At 40.1% G+C, this 22,484-nt stretch overlaps 1 protein-coding gene and 1 pseudogene across 2 annotated transcripts in view; one reads left to right on the forward strand and one right to left on the reverse strand.

The window, feature by feature from the left end:
* Positions 1 to 1,660: 1,660 nt before the first annotated feature.
* The window catches only part of PRKRIP1 (PRKR interacting protein 1), a 21,955-nt gene continuing 1,131 nt past the window's right edge, over positions 1,661 to 22,484 (reverse strand). The window contains exons 1-6 of one of the 2 annotated variants that reach the window (XM_011371577.2): positions 22,262 to 22,411; positions 21,455 to 21,533; positions 20,576 to 20,676; positions 16,230 to 16,315; positions 14,493 to 14,560; positions 1,661 to 2,913 (exon numbers count right to left, since the gene is read on the reverse strand). In XM_011371577.2, the coding sequence (XP_011369879.1) occupies positions 2,819 to 2,913; positions 14,493 to 14,560; positions 16,230 to 16,315; positions 20,576 to 20,676; positions 21,455 to 21,533; positions 22,262 to 22,387 (555 nt within the window). In that variant the 5' untranslated portion in view covers positions 22,388 to 22,411 and the 3' untranslated portion in view covers positions 1,661 to 2,818. Of the gene's footprint in view, positions 2,914 to 14,492; positions 14,561 to 16,229; positions 16,316 to 20,575; positions 20,677 to 21,454; positions 21,534 to 22,261; positions 22,412 to 22,484 lie in introns of those variants that run through there. The other variant, XM_011371578.2, reaches the window with a different exon arrangement.
* Positions 10,560 to 10,678, forward strand: LOC111746558 (annotated as a pseudogene).

Raw genomic sequence — 22,484 nt, forward strand, 5'->3', positions numbered from 1 at the left:
TTTAAGTAGCAAATGCTGAACCGTAACTGATCAAGCAAATACAAGGTTGGGTTCCTGAGACTGGTCAGAAAATCAGTTGATCATGTGTTTTTGTTTAAAGACACCTTTGTTAATAAATATATATTATTGATTCATTAATGTTGAATCATAGCCAAGAGTGCTGTAACTCATGCCTGAACGAAGCTTATCTAAGGCTCAGTGCAGCGTTCTTGAACTTAGGAACACTAGACAGCACTTCAGCACTACACTTGGGGGCCATTTTAAACAGAGAAATAACCGACAAAAAGCAAAAATTGCAAAAAACAAACAAACAAACAAAAACCCAAACAAACCCCCTGCCATTAAATAAGTTTGAGCTGAAATAAGAAGGCAGAGCGTTACCATGTTTGACCTCAGCTTGGCGTGTGTGCATCAGGCAACTCAAATTTTTTCCACCCGGCACATATCTGCAAAAGTACGAGTACTAACTTTGGTGTTACAAATAAATGTTAGTTAATCTACAAACATAGAACTTGTGAAAAATGAATCAATTATATTTAAAACTATGACATATTATGATATACTATTACACACACACGCAAATGTACCACGGAGCTTATTAAAGGAGGGGCCTACGGCCTACAGCCCTGGAACCAAAACAACAGCCCTGGGGAACCCCTCCCTACCAGATTTGGGCTACATACAGCTTCTTCCTCAGAGCAGCACAGCAGGGGGTAGGATGATGGATTCTGGAGTCATACTACTTGCATTCAAAGGCCACATCTACCACTTATTGCTAGGTGACTTGGACAAGTTTCCAGACCTATGTGTTTATAAATCTCGTTTGGTAAATCTATATGGGACACCTAATTAAAAAGCAAAGAGTATTCTAACACAAATAACTATGCCTGGCACAGGGCTGTCACTTAGTGCTCAATAAATGTCTGGTGAATAAGTGAATAAACTCCTAATTTGCCTGGTAAATCAGAATTCTTATACATGAATTTTCCTGAGACAACCAAGTTATATATACCTTTTCAATTTAGATTTCTTCCCACCCATGAGCTAATCGATAAGGTCATTACTTAATGATTCTCTCCTTGCCATGGCTTTTTTGAGGGGGGGCGGTCCTCTCAGTATCACCCGCTCCCTTCTCACTGATGACATCTAATTGTTCCCCTTTCTCAAACAATACCCTGAAGAAGACTGAGTTATTCAACCAAGGTACTGATGACACCTTAAAAACTGTCAGAAACTGCTACAGGACGTTTCCTACCTAAATATCATCTTCTAAAATGCAGTAAAGGTATAAAACATAAACACCCTGCCTGGTATCCTATTTGTTTAGTCTTCACCCACCCACAATTGCCCAACTAAGCTCTTGGTCAGGTGCATCGGGCAGAGGCAGGAAGTGACTTGCCCGAAGTTTCCTGTCTCATCAGAGGCAGAATCAGGGCTCAAATCCAAGTCTTTGGGCTTGGAACTCTGGCATCCTCCAGTTTTCAGTGCAAGACAATACCATGAGATCCAAGATGAAGACTCAAAGCAAGAGTTGTGACACACATGGGGGGGGGGTGGTGGGCGAGATAAGGAAACCAACCTTCGACCTCTGTCAAAGACAGAGGAACAAAAACCAAAACACAAACTGACCAACCAGTCCCTGACCGAAGAGAAACACAGGTTTCAAAATGTACAGCCAGGGTGTGTGCTCGTTTATTAGGGCTAACTTTCCATTTCAGCTTCCTAGGAAAGAAAAATTCCTGTGATGTGAACTGTGGAAAGGACAGATGTTACCACAGATGTTGCCTGGCTTGGGGAAGGGCCAGGGAAATCAATACTAGAAAAGTGAAAGAATAGTAAAATATTTCTTGGTTTTCCTTCACTCAAAACCAATTTCCTTAATTCTACCAAATTCCTTAAAAAGCACAAAATATCCCTAGAAACTTGGAATTGGAAATAAATAATCCAAAAAGTGAGCAAAGGCTCTAATTAGAAACTTTCTCTTTCCCTCTTGTTGTCTAGAGGGAAACCTCCTATTTTCTGTTTAGATCCCTTTTGACCCCAGGATGAAAACGCAGCTTTTGGGGAATGGGTACCCCACCCTCCCAGTTCAGTTAGGATTCCCTATGCCCGCTCAGCCCAGCTATTTGTATGAGCTTTGGGGAAAATAATTAGAGACTAGAAAAAGAAGCAGGTAGAGAATCCAGGCTGGATTCTAGTTATGTCCCACATCTCCCTTTGCACATGCCCAAGACTTCCTGAAACACACCTGTGTACTGGAAGCTGCTGGGCAGGCGCATGTGTTAAGGTGCAGTCCACACTACCAGCTGAAGGAAATGGAGGTCAGGAGCCCTGCAATGCGAGGCAGCCCCAGAACCAAAGCCACTTCCCTCAATGAGTCTAGAACAGACCCGTGTAACAGGCCCCATCCCGACTGCCTCATTTCACAGCCTTCCCTATAGCTTCAACATTGTACAAGTCCAAACAAAACCTAAAGTTTTTCTGTTTTTTACTAAATATTCCTTTCATAGAAACCAGCCCAAAACTCATCACAGTCCAATTGTGTGAGAACAGGCACCAGGACTAGAAGTTTATACATCTCCCCCATTTTAGCAGGAATATTAATGAACTCTGCTTGGCAGTGCCCTCCAGTGTCCAGGAGATGGTCCTCTCTGTCTCACAGGCTCCAAGTCCTGATGATAGGCAGGGCTCTGAGCAGTTAGGATGGTTTCCCACTTGCTTCTATCCAGTGAAGCCTTGAGAAAGAAAGCGAATTGAAACAGCCCCCTTTCCCCTTGGGTTATGTTGAGGGTTTTCTGAGGCCCTGGGGCCGACCCCGTCATCGCCCCATGATGAAGCTGGGCTCCTCCTCCTCCTCCGTTCCGGATGTCTCCTCAGAGCTACTGGACGGCTGCTCCTGGGACTGACTGGATCCTGTAAGCACACACCATTCAGATTAGAGATGAATGAGTTCACTCAGAGAATCAACGGGTGCTTTAGAAAAGGTGGAACACTGAGGAAACGTTAGAAACTGGTTGTTCCTGGATAGATAGTGAGGAGCCAGAGGAGGTCCTCACATGCATTGGTCCCCAATGCCACTCCTCAGGTATAAAGGATATGTCACAGAACTGATCTACCATTGTGGTGGGTGGATCTCATCCTTATGAAAAGGTCCAGCAGCACGCACGAGAGCCTGACACCCCATAAATCAAGCCACTGTTTTAATATGGTCTTCACCACCACCCTGGCAGGGCAACGTCCCCAGGCAGCTTTTTAACATTTGACACTGACAACAATGCTGCTGATATATTGAGCTCTCACACCGCAGTCTGCAAAAGGATTTTTAAAAACTGTGCAGCAGAGAGCTCTGCCTACAACAAATATGCCAACTTCCTAGCTCTTCCCACAGACCTAGAAACCTTCTCCCGTCACTCCACGTGCAGCTCTGAATTCCAGTGTTTTCCCTGGCATGACTGCCCAGAACCCAAGGTGCCTCTGAGTTGGTCAAAAGCAGAGCAGAGAGACAACTTGTTCCCAACTCTTCCTCTTCCCTCTTCTTGGGAGTAGGGCAGTGAGTGAGAGCTAGAATGAGGTAGAGCCAGAGCCCACAGAGGCAGCACCAGTCCTCCAGCTCACAGTCGACCCCAGAAGACCACTTGCAGGCCAAGTGGGCTCACCCGGGCCCTTCAAAGGGCCTCCTCCCCACAGATGTGCAGGAACTCCAGCACCCCCAGAGCCCAAAGGCACCCAGAGCGCTGCTCCTGCTGTCATCACAGGGTCAGACAAATAGCTTCAAGGCAGGAGGCCTTGGGGTGCTCAAGGCACAGTATAGAGAAAAATCGCCTTCACGCTCTAGAATGGGACACTAAAGAACACTATGCCAATGGGTTGAAATCACCTCTAAGACTTAATTTAATAAATTTAGGATATTCTTCCTTCTTCTCAACCTCATGCCAAAAAGAATGAGAAGTTTCAAAAGTACAGATGGTAAACATATTTTAATAGCTAATAACTGTTACACTTAGTATGTGCCAGGCACTGTTCTAAGTCTTTACTGTATTGTTTAACTCTTACTTAGTCTATAAGTACTACTACCACATATCCATTTCACAGATGAGGAATAAAGCTCAGAGAGGTTAAGTAATTTGCTGGTAAGACGAGGACTGAGGATTCAAACCCAGACTATTTGACACATTATGCCTCTGCATTAAGTTTGACACATACAAAATAAATCTACAATATCTTATAGTAAGGAAGTGCTAAAAACAAACTAATAAACTAATATAAAAAACCCAAATAAACAACCCCCCCAAACAACACAACACACACACACCCCACAATGATGGGAGTATGTAAAAGGGATACAGGAGCCAAAGAAAGCATTCTCAATGACCAAGCTGGAACAATTTGAGCAACAAAATAAAGTAGGACTGGATTAAACCTAAAGTATAAATATCCGTAAGACCATACTCATATAAAAAAATAAAGAGGGGAGAAGAAATAAATCTCTTGTGCAGAAGAATTTAAAATAATTTATGTAGTTACTCCACCCTCATGGAGGGCCTGCATAACTCCCTACTCCTTAAATGTGGCTGCACATAGTGACTTCTTTCCAAAGAGTACAAGTGTGAGCTGGGGCAGAGGGGGCAGGGGCATGAGAGAGTAAATTTACAGTACAGAATCCTGATGAGCACAGTCTTAGGAAAGTGATCAAGGTCAACAACTATAGTGACAAGTTATCTTGAAGTATACAGCCTTGATTTGATAAGAATGGTATTTTATTTCTGTAATCTTCCTATCAAAAATAAATAACTCCAGCCTAATCATGAGAAAAACATCTGATAAATCTCAGTTGGACATTCTATAGAACACCCTACCCTCAAAACTCTCAAGGTCATCAAAAACAAGCAAAGTCTGAAAACTGTCACAGATAATAAGAGCGTAAGGGGACATGATGATTAAACGTAATGTGATATCCTGTATGGGATTCCGGAACAAGACAAAAGCATTAGGTAAAGACTAAAGAACTGTGAAAAAAACTATGGACTTTAGCTAATACATGTATCAATATTAGTTTATTATTGTGACAAATGAACCATATTAACTTTAGATGTTAATAGGGGAAAGAGGGTATATGGAATTCTTTGTTCTATACCATCTTTGCAATTTTTCTGTAAATCTAAAATCATTCTAAAAGTTTTTATTAAAAAAAAAGACACTGTCCTACCCTCATGGAACTAAGATGGAACTGAGATTACAGCTGAAGAGATAAGCATGTTATGAGATTTAGCAGATTCTGTAACCAAACCCTCTGGGAGCAAAGTGGATAAAAAAGCTAGATCAGCTAGGTTGGGGTGGGGAGGGAGGTTAGGAAAGGCTTTACAAAGAGAAAACATTCGAAGAGGAAGGTACAGGATGAGCAGATGTTCTCTATCAGATGGGGGTTCAGGTAGCATGAAAAAGAAAAGAGCACAGAGGCCTGGACATGCACAGCAAGACTGAAGAGCAGAGGACCTATGACAGGGAGTGGCTAGACCAAACTGGCAGAGAGGAGACCAGAAAGGGCCAGACAGGGAGCACCAGGTATGCAGGGGCTGCTGACTAGGTTTTAAGCAGAATCATCCCGTACGTAAGCCCATAGCCAGTGGTGAGCAAATCCCGCCCCACTACTCGCTCCCTTTAGCTCTATGGGTGCTGTCACTGCTTGGTACCTAAGGTCCCTCAATTGTAAAATGGGGATAACACAACTGCCTTTCACAGGGCTGTGATTATGTTACTTAATATCTGTAAAACATGTAGAACTGGGGGAACGTACATAATAAATGTACGTTCCAATCCAGCCTATGTTTTAAAAAGAGCTTTGGAGGCTATACATGGGTGGTGGGAATGCAAAGAGAGTAGAAGCTGCTACTGCGGTCCTGCCATAACTGGATCTATATTTTTGTAAGGTTTTTACTAAAGCCTTAGTTTTTACTAAGACCTTAACTTCCTCTGAAGTCATATTCTTATCCATGTGGAGAAATGAGTTTTAGAAGTCAGTTCTGACAAGGATATGGTAAAAGTGTACATCATTTGTATTTTATTGATAGCAGTAAAAATTGGTACTACTTCTTTGGGAAGAAACTGGCAATAGATTTCAAGAACCATGAAATTTTTTTATACTCTGTGATCTAATCATTCCCACTGCTATAAATTTATCTTAAGTAAACACTCAGAAAGAAGAAAGGAGACAGGTACATAATATTCACTAAAGTGTCTTCTAAAGGAGACAAAAACTGGAACCAATCTAATATATAATGAAAAGGAAAGGGTTAAGTATATCACAGCACATCAACTGCTGAATATTATTAGTCACTGGAAAAATTATAAAGGACTGGAAATGTTTATAATGTTAAATAAACAATATGGAAAACTGTTCATACAGTAAGATTATAACTACATACAAATGACATGTGCATATGGAGAAAGACTAAAGGAAAATGGATAGAAAGGTGATCTATTTGAATATTTGAGTTTTCCCCACTGCTCTTATATACTACTGTTTATATATATAACATTTTAAAATCCAAGGATCTGAGATTTCATTCACAGATTATAGGAATACTAGGTAAAATGCCATTGAGTGAAGTTGAAAATGATATTAACTTTTATAACCAGATGAATGACCAGACTAGGAAATCTCTCCTTGTACTATGGAATTGCAAGGACATGAGAAAATATTTGTGATACAATACTATGTGATAAAATTAGGACAACTATAAATGTGGCATTTATATAAATAGGTTTATATAAGGTATATTTAAAACTTGAAATAAGTCATTAAAATGTTAAAGTGATTATTTTTAGCAAAGATTATAATTTTATTTTTGACTTAATTTTCTGCATGTTCCAAAAATTTCTAAAATAATCATTATTTCCTTTATTCTCAAGATACGAAAGATATGGATAGTTTTCTAACATATATGAGAATTTTGGCATTGAAATAAACAGTCCAATCCAAAACATATTGAGTGCCTTCTGAACACCAGATAATCAGTTGAGATTAAGTTTTAATTGGGGGCAATTTTGTCTCCCTTCTCCACTAGGGAACATCTGGCGATGTCTGAAGACATTTTTGTATGTCAGTGACTGAGGGGAGGACGGGTGCTGCTGGTATCCAGCATCCAGAGGGCAGGATGCTGGTAAACAGGATATAGCCCCTCTCAGGAAAGAATTACTTGGCCCAAAATTCAGTAGTGCTGAGGTTGAGAAACTGCTCTCAATGTACCTAGTAACAAATCGTCTTAAGGTCACCCTGTCTTTCTTTGGTAGGCAAGCCTATGTTAGGATAAGTAACAATGGTGTCAGAATACATCATTTTGGAAGTTCAAAGCTTCATAATAATCCAAACTGGCTTAATGCCATTCCATGGTGTCATTCAGACACAAGTCCCACACTGCATGGCTTCTTCACTGAATACTGGACAAGCATGGGCAGCAAGCGGGGATATTTCCTCTCCTACAAACAGAATGGAACAACTAGCCAGCTGCTCCTTAGTGCTTTTTATTTTTTTTACTATTTTATTTTATTTTTTTATTAGTTTCAGTACAAGTATACAGTACATTGGTTAGACATTTATATAGTTTATATCCTTAGTGCTTTTTAGAAGGGCCAAAAAGCTTGGGTGATATCTCCAAGTCCATCAAGAACCCAGCAGTGCACAGAAGCCACCTTGAGGCACAAAGGAATATCACATTAGATTTTCATTCATTTCAAGTAGACAACTAGAAAATCTATTTTCTTTCGCAAAATGAAAAATAAGAAAGGAAACTGAGGTGAGGTAAAAGGCACACAAACCATTTTTATGACAATTATCCCTATATCATTCTTTACTTTGCTCATTCGGTAAGGAGGATATACAACCATGTATAATTACTAATCATTTTTTAATACACACAAGCGCTAACTTCATAATTACGTGTAAGAGCAGGGCCCATGCACTGAACAATCATTTTCAAATTCGTTTGACTGAAGCCCGTAGCCCAGCAGCCCACATAGAAACTATGAGAAAATTTCACAAAATATTTATTCAGTCTGATGCACTATCTTCTAGTCTACTTTACTCATATTTGAAAAAAACAGTGACTGCAACCTCTAAAATGATTTCATGACCCAATGAGTATAAGATCACAACCCTCAGTTTGAAAAAAAACACTGCACTACTATAGTGTGACTCCATGATGTGACATGACCACAGACATATATTTTTTTTGATAGAATGAAGCTCAGAACAAGGGGAGATGCAGTGAGAGGGCACACGGGTGTTTTAAACAAGTTGAAGGATCTGGATGAAATCTACTTGCAAATACTAAAACCTGTTGCATGATCTCAATACTCTTTATAGCCTTAGGCAAATTAAGGGAAGGTGATTGAAAACTGAATGATCTTATGCACCTAATGTCTAAAAGTGGTTAGAAGAGGAAGATTTAAGAAATGTCAGTTCTGTGATGCTGTCACTTGTCACTTTCAATTCTAGAACCAATTACTAAAAAGTTATATATGGTTCCAAAGACCCAATACAGGTTCATTAAGTACAAACTCAGAGCAAACTAACCTCAGATTCTTATTCTGAAAGGATTCCTAGATTTACTGGTGAGGGTCCCTCCCCCACCCCTGCAAATATGGTATATCTTAATTACAGCTAGGGATTTAGCAGAGTTATCAAATTATAGAATTTTATTTTAGATCCAGAAAAAGCTTATCATTTTATAAGCTAAAAAAAACAAAAAAAAATCTGCTCAAATACGAGAAGCCAGATGCTTGAGGTCAAGGTGAGCCAGAGTGAGAGCTAAGCCTAGAACTTATATCTACTATACTTAATCTATGACCTCAAATTACCTCTTAGTTTTATATGACACCTCTGTGGGCAAGATCAAACAAGAGTGAGTCTGGCTGACTCTTAACTGGAGAATAACTCCACTTAAAGAGTTTTAGTGAACATGTGAAGAGGTCTGTGTCAGCCTAGATGGAGCTCTCTAGTAGATAATTGAAGGATCTGGCCCTGGCTCAGTATGGCTCAACATTTTTACCAATGATGAAGGACATAAGTTTATCAAACCTGTCCGTGACAATACCAGAAAGGCATGGTAATACGCTGAATTACAGAATTCAAAAAGATTTTGGAAATCTGAATCAACAGAGCCACTAACACCAAGTTAAAAATGCAAAAAGAGTTAAATGCAAAGTCCTGTGTTTGGAATTCAGAAGAGCAAATAGAGCAGGGGTCCCCAACCCCTGGGCTGTGGACCGGTACCATTCTGTGGCCTCTTAGGAACTGGGCCAAACAGCAGGAGGTGAGTGGCAGGTAAGTGAGCAAAGCTTCATCTCTATTTGCAGCCGCTCCTCAGCACTAGCATCACTGCCTCAGCTCCACCTCAGATCAGGCTGCTGAATGCAGCTGAAACAGAGCATTCGAGGAAAGATAGAGGAAGCACATTCAACCCCGTCTCCCTCCTGAACACAACTATAGAACCTGAATAGAATGCAGGATTCTGAAAAGTAAGCAGACTGGGGAAAAAGATCAGAATACAAAGTGCCACAGGAACAGTATTGAGTTTCCTGGTTTTTTCCCTCCACTATCCCCAATGGATTCAGGGTGATCCAATACCCAGAAGTGGAGACTGGGCACAGAAAGGCAGAGCTCCAAGAGAAACCCTTTGGTCCTGAAAGAGGACTCCTAATACTCACAGTGAGGGAAGTTCTTGTATTTCTTCTCTTTTTTTCCATTTTCTCAAACCCAAGCTCTCAGGCAATCCTACTGGGGTCACGGTGGCCAACAGCGACTACAGTAGCAAAAGGAGCTTACAGGCACAAAAACTTTCTCTCTGATCAAAAGAGCTACAGTTTTGAGATGGTTAGGCAAGCCCTTGTTGCTTTTCTTCTCTGTCCTCCCACTGCTCGGCCCTGGATGCAGGTGCAGTTGCATCAGTATGTGGCAGAGTGAGTAACTGAAGTCCCAGCTTTCTGGCTGGAGGTCTGAAAAGGGAAGACCAGAAACTATAGGGGAGATCAGGGAATGGAAAGAGATTAGAAGAGACACCACAGAGTTGTTTATAAATTCCTGGGCTCGCCCTGACAGTACATGCATGGATCTGGCCCTAATCATCATACTAAACATTCTGAGAACCAAACTCATAGAACTAAACCCTGACTGGCCACTGGTTGGCACAGGCAAGACACTTCTGGAAAGCACAGCAAAAGCTTTGAAAACTGAACTGACATTGGAGCCATAACTCACAGAAGGTTGGTCAGAACCTGTGTTCTGAACACAATCAAGTTGACTGCCTGCTAAAACAAATATCAACAAGACTGGAGCTTCATGATGTAATATTCAAAATGTCTATGAAGAATCAGGAAAATCTCAACTTGCATGGGAAAAGACAATCAACAAACACCAATGCTGAGATGACTCAGATGTTGGAATTACCAAATACTTTAAAGCAGCTATTTAAAAATTTTCCAGGGAGTAAGAGTGAACACTCTTGAAACAAGTGGATAGAAAACTGCAGCAAAGAAACAGAAAGTATAAAGAATCAAATGGAGTCTACGGCCATGCCACCCTGAACGTGCTCAATCTCATTGGATCTCAGAAGCTAAGCAGAGTTGGGCCTGGTTAGTACTTGGATGGGAGACCACCTTGGAATACCAGGTGCTGTAGGTGTTAGAAAAATAAATAAACATAAAGAATCAAATAGAGATTTTAGAACTTTCCTGAAAAACACAATAATTGAGATAAAAAATTCATTGGATAGGATCAATAGCAGAATGGAGATGACATAAGAAAGACAGCTTGAAGTCAGATCAAAAGAAATTAGCCAATACAAACAAGAAACAAAAAAATGAAAAAACAAAAAACAAAAAGCAACAAAAAGCCCTTTCAAATTTGACAAAAGACATATGCCTACAGATTCTAGTAGCTCAATGAACTCCAAACAGGATAACCCAAGGAAATCCACGTGCAGACATATTATAATCAAATTGCTGACATCTAAAGAGAAATTTTGAAAGCAGCCAGAGAAAAACAATGATAGAACAACTTGAACGACTACAGATTTTTCATCAGAAACCATGGAGGCCAGAGGAAGTGAACAGAATTTCTAAAGTGCTTACAGGAAAAAAATAAAATGCCAACTCAGAATTCTGCATCTAGTGAGAATATCCTTTAGGAACAAAGATGAAATAAAGATAGCTTCATATGAAGAAAAGCTAAGAAAATTCATAGCCAGCAGACCTGTTCTAACTGAATGACTAAAGGATATCAGAGGGAAGCCTGGGACATTAGGAACAATGGAAGAGCAACAGAAACAGTAACCATTCCAGACTATTACCCTCTTGAGATCTTTAAAACATATTTGATGATTGAAAACAAAAATAACAGCATTATATGATAGGGCTTTCAATGTATGTAGATGCAATACAGAAGGCAACTACAATGGGAAGGGTAAAGGAAGCTACGTGGTGACAAGTTTCTATATTCTAAGTGAAATGATTCTAACTAGACTATGAAAGTATGTGTGTACATAGTAATCTCTAGAGGAACAATTAAAAAGCTACAGAAAGGGATATATAGTTGACCTTTGAACAACACGGGTTTGAACTGCACAGGTCCACTTATATATGGATTTTTTTTTTTTTTCAGTAAGTATCCCTGGGTTTCCACATCTGCGGATTCAATTAACTGTGGATCAGAAACAGTATTTTTGATGCACGATTGGGAATCCACACATGTGGAGGGCTAACTTAAGTTATATATACTCAGATTTTTGACTGCGGAAGCGGGCAGTGTCAGTGCCCCTAACCTCCATGTTGTTGAAGGGTCAACTATACTTAAAAACAAAATAGATAAATTAAAATGGAATAAAAATGCTCAAATAATCCAAAAGAAGATAAGAAAGGGGAAACAGAAACAAAAAACAGAACCAAAACCCAAATAAAATGGTAGTCCTAAACTCCAAACATGTCAGTAAAAACAGAGGTTTTCAGAACGGATAAAAACCACGACCTAAATATTTGATGTGAACAGAAAACATATTTCAAATATAGGTAGATTAAAAGGGCTGGAAGCACTTTCAGAATAGGAGAGTAAAGACCTCTAAAAATCTGCTCCTTAATAAAAGAATCAAGAACACTGAAATAATTAAAATCAACTTTTCCAGAACTCTGGAAATGTTCCCTGGATTGTTCAAGAAAAATGGCTGAATCTTGGTAAGAACAGCAAGCTTTGTCGTGTTTTAACTTACTCTATTCCCTACCTTCTCCCCCTAGATCTGAGCTAGCCTCCAAAACCAACAACCTCATAATCACATAGCTGTGAAAACTAGCAGCCTAGCAGCCACTAGAGGAGGTAAACTGTGTTGGGAGCTCCTCAGAAGTTTCATACACAGAGCTGTGTCTTTATTTGACCTGTCTGGCAGCTCCTTAGAAACTTCCACTCACAAGGCCTATCTTTATTCAAACCAACTCAGTGCAAAGTCTTTTCCCCAGAGTGCTTCTCAAAACCAATCAGTGGCAACTGTTTAATATCACAGAAGCCGTTCATGAAACTGACCAAAAGCTTAAGAGGAAAAGGTGGGAATCTAGAAGCAGAGCTGTGCACATGTCTAAGACAGACCAGTGATGGCCCTAAATCTTACCTACGGCTGACCTTGAGGTTCTGTGCAAGAAGGAAATGAAGGCTAATGCAAAATTGTAAACTGCCTGACAGAATGTTGAAACCGTGCTCTAAGACACATAGAGAACTAACTCCCTTGGCAAAGACTGGAAGACTTACTGGCATTAAAGGAAATCTCTATTCATCAAGTGGCCACTAAGCTAACCAAGCAGAGACTTTGGTGGTCACAAACAACAAATACAGGCTTTACAGAATTAGTTCAGAAGAGTCACTAAACACATAAATAGCGACAATGACAACAAGCAACAGTCTGGGGAAGGAGCGTCAAATTACCTAGAGGGAAGGAGATCTTTCTATTTCCCAATACAATGGTATATTTGGTCTAAGTTACAGTATCTCCTTCAGCAAAACATGAGACTAACTCTAAGCCTCCAGCCATTGGACCAAGTAGTTCCATGTTCTTTTGTGTGAGTGTGCATATGGAGGGTAGGGCAGGGAAAGTAATGAGGCAGTTTATTTGAGGGATGAGGTCCTAGCAATCACATTTTGGCACTGTAAAGTAATTTCTTCTAGGAAATGATGGGAAATAGTAAAAAATCATGCCATATATAGTGTCTCGCACAGTACATTTACAACTCAAAAGGAAATTGGTCCCGGAAGGGACCAATCATGTTTCAGTATGTCAGTCAAAGTCTGATTTTCTCTTAAAACCAAAAATCACAATTGTCCAACCAGGAATCATGCCTAATCAATCAGAGAACAGCCACGGATTCAGTAATGTAATGGAGAATTGCCATTTTTTGGTCTCTTAGTATCCTTGGTCCTTCCTATCTGGGGCCCCTCTCTCCCTGATTCTCAGACCGAGGGCTTCCAGGGGAGTGGCTAGTACCTCTGGCCTTGTGATAGGTTCAGAGGTGGCCAAGACTGGCTGGCAGCACTGGGGGATGCTGACATATTACTAACCCCTTATTCTTGTTAACGAAACCCCAACTCTGTCTAGGGTGGCAATGTACCCAGCTCCCAGAGATGAATCACGATAGGTTAAAGATGGTCATGACAATTCTGTTTTCTATTCATCTAGCATGACAGCAAAGGATGGCAAAGTGACCTAGTATTGACCAGTGGGACATAAGGTAACATCTGCTGGGAATTTCTGGGGGATGTTTGACTCCTCAGTTACCAAAAGACCAGACAAGTACCACTTCTTTCCCCTCTTCTTCCTGCTTTAACATAGGTATGATACCAGGAGCTGCAGCAACCATATCATGCTCACAGGATAAAGGCCCTACAGAACTGACACTACTGAACTGCTGAACATACCAGGCTGCCACCTACCACCAGATTTCTTGTTATGTGAGAAGACTGAACTCCTCTTTGTTTAAGTACTGCTAGTTGAGTTTTCTGTTTCTTATAGCCAAAAGCATTTTTAACTGACTTGCCAAGTGATTCAACCAGACACTTTTGCTAGGGACATCCTCCCAGTCTTTCCTACTGCACAAGAATGAGGCAGGGTACAGCCCCAGGAACCTTAAAACCACAGGGAGGACATAAGCCTGCCTGAGGACAGGGAGCCAGGGAACAGAGGAAGACAGTGAAGGCAACAACAACACTAAGCTCCTTTACTGGCCGTGCCTGAAGGAAGGTCTGTCCTGAACTTAATGTGAGCCAGTATCTTTCTTTCTTGCCTACTCCAGTTTGGCTTTCTGACACCTGCAAGTAAATGAGTCTAACTAATAGAAAGAAGCCCTCATTTCTTCACTGGCCAGCCAACCATCTCCAAACTCTAAATTTCATTCTTGACAGGGTCAGTTTCTGTGATCAGCACTGAAAAAGATCACAACCAAGAAAAGTGGGTACCACTTACCTTCTTTTTGTTTCTTCTGTTCAAGTTTCATCTTCTTTGCCAGTAATTTCTTCTCTTTTAACTTCTGGCTACAAATATAATATATTAATTCTTTAGCTACCTTATTGTATACTTTAGAAAATAAACATCTACATATAAGATCTTTGAAGACTTTGTAATTACAAACACTACAATAATAAAATGAAAGAGATTTTCTTATAATTCTGCTACTGCAACATCATTATCAATCTACTTTATGAATCGAAATAAAATCCTGAAGTGATTAAAGCAACCTCAGAAATACTGGAGATGCTTTTTCATTCCAAGATTTTAGGAACTATTTTTAGAATCCTGCTCAGCTCTCTAAAAGCTGGGAGTATAAATGAGAAAAGGGTTCTATGGAAAGTAACCTTATAGAGTGGTCTGATCGCAAATTCTTAACTGGGAATTTATTATGGTGGGTAGTCACACCCAGGCATATAACTTCTTCAGTTAAAGGTTTACTTTTGCCTTAAGCAAGCCCTGTCTATTGTTTCTGTGCATCTAGGTTAACACACCTTTGAAATGCCTCTTTTCATAAGTAACCACCCTCAAGAGAGCACAAAATTTTAATTATCCTGTAATCCAGCTGCCGCCTTGCTCTCTCCCACCTTCATGTAATCAAGGTTCCTTACTTCCCTCCTTAATTTCAAATGCATAAAAGAAGCTGCAAACTGCCATTCTGGGGGAGTATTTAGAATCTTGCTTCCTGGCAATTGCCATCAGTTTGGCTCAAATAAATTCTTATAAAAATTCTCTACAGGTTTTTTTTTTTTTTTTATGCCAAAAGAGCATTTATTAAAACATACACACATGCAGCCTATATTCCTGTGTATTCATTTAGGGAGGTCACAGACCCTAATTTAAGGAAGAAGCTAAACAAGAAATTTGCTTACAGTACCTAATTAAACTGAGGCAGGATAGTTAGTTTAGGGAAGTTATTCCTCCCCTCCAGGATGTGGTTCTGGAATTTTTCTTCAGTCGCTTACTCAGTCCTCTCCCTGTGGCTCTGGAACGTCTCCCCTTGTCCCTTACTCAGCCCTCTCTTTGTTTTGATTTCAAGCATGAGACTCCAGCATGAGAAACAAGCCAAGGCCAGGAGACTGATAGATGGCCTTGGGCATCTTCTCTCCTCCAGGTGGTATGAGAAACAAGCCAATCAAACAAGACAGATGGATAGTCTTGGGACAACCCCACCCCTAAGAAGCCTGTAATTCCAGGGCAGACTCTCTCTGAGCTTCCTGCACTTTACTTGTATGTACTTTTGCCTTACAAAAACTTGCACTTTCCAGTTTGCTGTTTGTCATGTCCTTGAATTCTTTCTCACGGCATAAAACAAGAACCTAATCACTAGAGCTCTGGAGTGAGGGTCCCTCTTTGGACTCCCACCCTGTCAAGCTATCCGACATCAAGACCAGATCTTAAAATACAGATGTGAAGAAGACACAGAAATCCATGCGATCACCACAAAGTGCTGACTTCCGAGCTCTAGAGAATTTGTATTGAGCTATGGGAAAAGCACAATAAGTGACTTGATCTCTCACCAGGTACTGGAAGAAAAGCTAGGTACTGCATTGCTCCACAGTGGGTCGTAGCACCCAAGACCTCAACAGGTTATACAGGTGAACTTTTGACTACAAGGACTCATTCACCAACCATCTACTTTCCCATTTCCTGCCCTTAAGTCTCATTAGTTATGGGATGCCACAAAGCCCTTACCGCTTTTTTCGACGCTTTGCAGTCTGCTCCTCTGCAGCAATTTTATTCCTTTCCAGTCTCTTCTGAAACTCTACATCCAATTTTTGCTGCAAAAAAACACACATCATTTAGACATACTCTGGGCTGGGTCTGAGAGCTCTAGAATTCACACCAGTTGGGGGTGCTACAGGCACATCTTGGTCTCTGGGGCAGGAATCAGTATATGGCTCTCTGAAGGCAAAGTAAGTCTTCCAGTTCATTAAGATACCACTCACACGCAACAAAATGTTAAGAGAAAGTACCAGAGGGAGCATACTGTATTCCTGGAGGGCAGGGGCAGCAGTATCAGCTGTTTAGCCAGGGCCTTAGGGTGATACTGTGACTTATAATAAAAAAAATATATTTGGTCTTCACTTACTGTTTCTAAAACTCATAGCTTCTAAAACTCATAAATTTCCTATATTAGAGCCACTGGGATACCTTTTATTATATTTTGTTCCTAGAACTTGAGATAAAGGTGCAATAAGTGTCTTTTGTTATCCATAACAAGCCCTTTTTAACCATAAGAGCTTATGTTAATGAGTAGCTTTTAGAAAGCTCTAAGAGAAAGCTGATTGCCAGGGGACTTTTAGCTCCACCTCCTGACTTCCAGGGAGGCAAGGGGCTGGTGGCTGATCCAATCACCAAAGAGCAATGATTTAATCAATCATGCCCGCATAATGAAGCCTCCAAAACCCTGAAACGATGGGCTTTGGAAAGCCACCAGGTTAGTGAACATGTGAAGGTGCTGGGAGAGGGCATGGAAGCTCCTTACCCTTTCTTCCATCTGGTTGTTCTGTTTTGTAACAGACTGGAAATCTAGTAAATAAGATGCTTTCCTGAGTTCTGTGAGCTTCTCTAAGCAAATTAAAACTCAAGGAAGAGGTAGTGGGAAACCTCTGATTTACAGCCAGTTGGTAAGAAGTACAGATGACAGTTTGGACTGGTGACTGGACTTTTAATGGGGAAAGGACGCAGTCTTGTGGGACTGAGCCCTTTATCAGCAGGATCTGAAGCTAATTTCAGATAGTGGCAGAATTGGGTTAAACTGTAGGACATTCAGTTGGTGTCACAAAATTTCTTGGTGTGGGAAAATCCTCATGTATTTGGTGATCAGACATGTCAGAAGTGTAGTAGAGTACTGAGAGGAGACAAGAGTGTGTTTTTTGTTTACAGTGACAGGAACTCATCAGATAGAATGGCTTCTGGCTGGAACCGTCGAATTTTCAAGTCCAAACTTAATACAGTTTATCACGACTGATTCTAAAGCAATTTAACACATACTGCCATCACCTGCTACTAAACACATGCATGTGCACACACACACACACACACGTATATAGGTATACGTGAGTGTACACACCCAGACCTACCCACCCATTTCTTGTATTCTTCCTAGCAGCTCTCAGTTTCTAAACCTGTTTCATCTTTAAAATGGGCAAAATAACAATTCCTCTCTCCCAGAGTCTTTAGGAAGAATGATGAAATGTGATAACCTACAGAGAAGCATTTATATACTACAAAGACATCTACTGATAAAAAGAGTAATCTCTATTTCTTTTAATCACAGCCATAAAGGTCAATGGGCAAAAAAGGAGCCAAGCAGAGAAGAGGTGGCAACACCTTTGCTGGTCTGTACTGCCAAGTCTGTGTGGATTTGCTTCAAGTGACAAAGGAACTCTCTGAGAGCAGAAATCATGAAATAAAACAGAAAGGTCTCCTTTCAAGAAGAAAATCAGCTTTAATTAGAGGACAACTGAAAGCAAATGACTTAAAAAGCTAAAAGCACTTGGTTTGATCAGAAGCTGAGCTGTAAATGTCTTTCCCTGTGCTACTGAAGCAGCTGCATTTATCAAGTGAACTAAACAGAGCCCTCACTGGCTGCTGACCCTGGCTGCTGCAAGGACGCAAGTCAGGTTTGCTGTCAGAGGTCACTGTGAAAGGTGAGGATTCTCTTGTCTCTCTTTTTTCTTTTAACCTCAGAGCCTATCTTTCACAATATGAAATAACAACTTTTGTGTCTGCATGGTTTCAAGGTTCGTAAAAAATTTCCTGTATTTTCTCTAGGTCTTTAATCAATATGTAAAAACTTCAGACTAACTGATGGTATTTGAGACAACAGCCTGCTCTACTTCTTTCCTCCCCTCCAAAGTAGTTTAAAAATAGTGTTTCCAATAGTTTCTACATAGAGTTTTGTTTATTCCTGATAGTGGCAAACCCATCACAGTGACCTGGTATAGCTGTGTGACAAACTATCTAAACCTTCCCACTAGAATTAAGAATGTTCTAACCAGGGGATGGCAGTAGCTGGAGAAGAACCAGTAACATCCGGGGGCAAAGAAAGGCTGCAGGACAAGCAAAACCAGATGAAAACCACCACAACGATCATCCCAAAATCATAAAGCTATTTTCTAAACTCAATTTTGGCCATTCCAAACTATTTTTACACATTTTCTTCTGTATCTTGTCTGTTTCTTTGGTTTAATATTTTCCCTAGTGTCTTACACTGAAACATTTCAAACACAGAAAAGTTGAAAGAAATATAGTGTATATACCCACCACTTAGATGCTACAATTGACATTTTGTTACTCGCTTTATCACATACCTACCTACCTATTTTTCTATCCATCAATCCATCTTATTTTTTGATACATTTCAAAATAAGCTGCAGTCAAGACATTTTACTTCTAAAGATTTAAGCATACATATCATTAACTAAATTTTAACATTTGTTTACGGGGTTTTTTTTTTTTTCATTTAAGGTAATACTTGCATTCAACAAAATGCCCAAATCTTGAGTGTACAATTTGATCATTCCAGGAAGTTCTCTTATACCACTTCCCAGTTAATCCCTTATTCAACTCTCAGAGGCAACCACTGTTCTGAATGTTTTTCCGCATAGACTGGTTTTTTTCTCCACATAGTTTCCATATAAATGGAATTATACAATATGGGCTCTTTTTGCAAGACTTCTTTCACTTAGCACAATGTTTTTAAGAATTGTTCATGTTGTTGCATGTACCATTAGTCTGTTTCTTTTTTATTGCTAAGTATTATTCTATATTTATGAATGTTTAATTTTTAAAAGTATTTTATTTCCTTTACGTAGGAAGAATTCTACAGAGTTTGATATTTTAAAATCAAATTATTGGAAAATCAATAAATTCTTTCATGAAAAGCAGACGAATATCATTTTAAAGTATCTGACTCTCAAAAATTACAAATGTAGTCCATGAAACAATAGGAATTATGGTCAGACTGAGGAAAATGACCTTTCTAGTGCACACTGCAAGATTAAGAACAAGGGTACTCTCTCATACACAGGGTTAGGAGAAATCAGATTTGGAAAAGCCCGAAGAACTAGCCAAATAATAATCGATTTTTATTAATAGCAAGGTGGGCAAATATAGGAGCACTAAACAAAAGTCAGTATTTTTTTTCTGCTTCTCATTAATAGCAAAAAATAAAAGAGGACCACCTCGTACCACTGCAATCAAAATACTTAAAATATCTTTGAACAAATGTGGTAAGATACATGCAAAATCTCCATAAATCATCATTGAAAGACATGAAAAGATTCAAACAAATAAAAAAAAAGAAAGTTTCTAAGAAGGATTGACTAAACAGTATAATGTCCATTCTTATTCAAGTTAAGTTACAGGTTTGACTCAATGCTGGTAAAAAATCTAACAAGATTTTAGTGTGGATAAAATAAAAAATCCAACAAGATTTTGGTGTGGATTAAATAATTCCAAAATTTAATTTAAAAAATAAAACAAGTGATATGTCCAAATGAGTATTTTTGAATAGGAGAGAGATTTCTGGCTCTTCTAGTCAAGTAACAGAAAGCTTAACAATCCTTACAGTGTAATTTCTAAAGCAATTCTTGATTCTTAATCAATTACTATTGACTAATAACAATGCCAGCCTTCAAGCTAGAAAACTCAAAGAAACAGACACATGAAAACAACCATTCAAAACAGACACACAGATAACTAGAATTATAGGCGTTTGGCCAAAAAGAGAGAATAGAGAAATAAGTGGTGTGAGAAATTCATTTCATGGCAAATGGCCTGGAGGGGAGGGGAGACTGCTGTGCCCTTCTACAGACACGAAGTCTCCCTACCCTCATTCATCTCCTAGTGTGATTATCTTGTTGTGCTGAGGCTGACCTAGGAGTAACCTGGACTCTACTTGATATGTTTCCAGTGCTAACTTTAAAAGCAACAACGAGGTGTATCTACTCTTCTTCATATGCTTTTTTCTAAAAGTTGTAAATGCACGTTGCCTGAACCCAAGGGCTCAGCCAGCCTCCTTGCTCACTGACCTTCTCAGCCATGGCGTCCATGTAGTCCTGTCGTTGGTACTCTCTGCGGCGCAGATGCCTATATACATGGAACTCTCCACTTCCAGCCCCTGCGCTTGAACCTATAGCCAGGACAGTTCAGAATTCTTGATGAACTCCAGTTATCAACAGAGGCTACCCTTAATTAGAAATGACCAAAGAAAGAAACTGAAGTAATGGAAGGGACCATGCCTTTCCTATTACCCAGAATTACCCCAGAATCTAGCATAGTGCCTAGCACAATGTAGGCACTATTAAATATTTGTTGCATGAATGTTGGATGTGATGTCACTAAAAATTCTATTCAGTGACCGGAACCTAGAAGAAAGCCTATGACCTTTCCCTCTCAAAAGATGATTTCATATTTGACATGCTAAATTTCTACTGAGCTGAAAAGATGCCCATGATATGTTAAGTTAAAAAAGCTGATTACCAAATAGTATGTGTAGAACAATTATATTTTTGTAAGAACATTTTTGCCTATGCATGACTGGTTTTGGCTATAAAGAGGTTTGGATGCTATATCACAATGTTACAAGTGAAATGATGAAATTACAGGTGGTCCAAACATTTTCATACCTGTATTATTTATTTTTCTTTATAATTAATATATGTTAATTTACAACCCAAAATAATAAAACTATTTCCATTTAGAAAAAAATATGAGGCATTATTAAAAACAACGCAGAAGAAAATTCTCTAAAGCCAAACCACAAGCTCTTCGTTTTGAGAGAATACTGGACAAGCGAACATTTTTTTTCCTATTAGAGATCTAATTAATATATACTAACTGCAGGGTCTTTATATCTACACTTCAAAAATTATAGTTACATACACACACACTTTCCCATAAGACATTACCCATTACATCTCGGACAAATTCTGGGGGAGGTCGAGGTGCCCATTCATTCATTTTTTCTGGAATTGGAACTGCTTTGTCCTGAAACGTTTAAACAGGAAAGCATTTGTAAGTGTAAATCTGGTGACAAAGTCCTATATCTTATAACCAAAGAATTTTAACTAGACTAGTGAAGTAAAACAAGTAAAGCTGCTTTGCTCTTTAGATTCAAAGCTAATTTTATCTTCTTTCCTCTGTCTTAGCTTTACTTCATCCTGTATACTTTGGGGTCTACCACAGCCCACGGCTTTGCCAAGGCTACACCTAACTTTCAAGAGAAAAACTCAGAAACCTAAGTCGTCATTTATGGCTGGAAACTCCAACTTTAACGCTACTACACGAGGAGAATCACCCCTTTCTTGTCAAATTCATATTCAATAGTTTTTATGACCAACGGTACCGAGGCCTGCACGGGGGAGTGACTTGCCCCAGTGCTTCTCTAACAATAGTGCAGTTTAGAAGAAAATTACCCGTGTGCTAATTCGCGGGTCCTATCTTTCCAGTCTAACGCTTCTGTTCACAAAAGTTAAACTGGAAAAACTCTTAAGAGAATGGAAGCCGCTCCACAGCGCCCTCATCCTGGCTAGGCTCTAAGTGAAGAGCAGAAGAAAGCTGACTCCAGGACAGCCTACTTCTTCCCAACGACTGGCGCTGGGGTTTGGGTACTCAGTTTCTGAGTTTGGAGGCGGAGGAGGTGGGCCCGGGGGCTCGCAGAGGCGCCGGAACAGAAGGGACTCAGGAAGGACAGTAGAGCCCGCGCCTTGTCTCACCGGGTTCTTCATGAGCCGCTCCAGCTTGAGCTTCTGCTCCTCCGCCGCATTCTTGGGGATGACGAGCGCTTGTGGCTCTTTCTTGGGCCTTGGCGGTCGCACGGAAGACGCAGCTGAGCTCGCCATAACAACTTTCTCCTTCCTCGGCGCGCACGTATGACGACAGAGCGGCGCGCCCGCGACGCAAGCGCAGTCTCCCCGCTGGGCGGGGCTGGGACGGAAT

The sequence above is a fragment of the Pteropus vampyrus genome, unplaced genomic scaffold, assembly GCF_000151845.1.
Source record: "Pteropus vampyrus isolate Shadow unplaced genomic scaffold, Pvam_2.0 Scaffold193, whole genome shotgun sequence".
In the NCBI taxonomy this organism is placed as follows: Eukaryota; Metazoa; Chordata; class Mammalia; order Chiroptera; family Pteropodidae; genus Pteropus; species Pteropus vampyrus.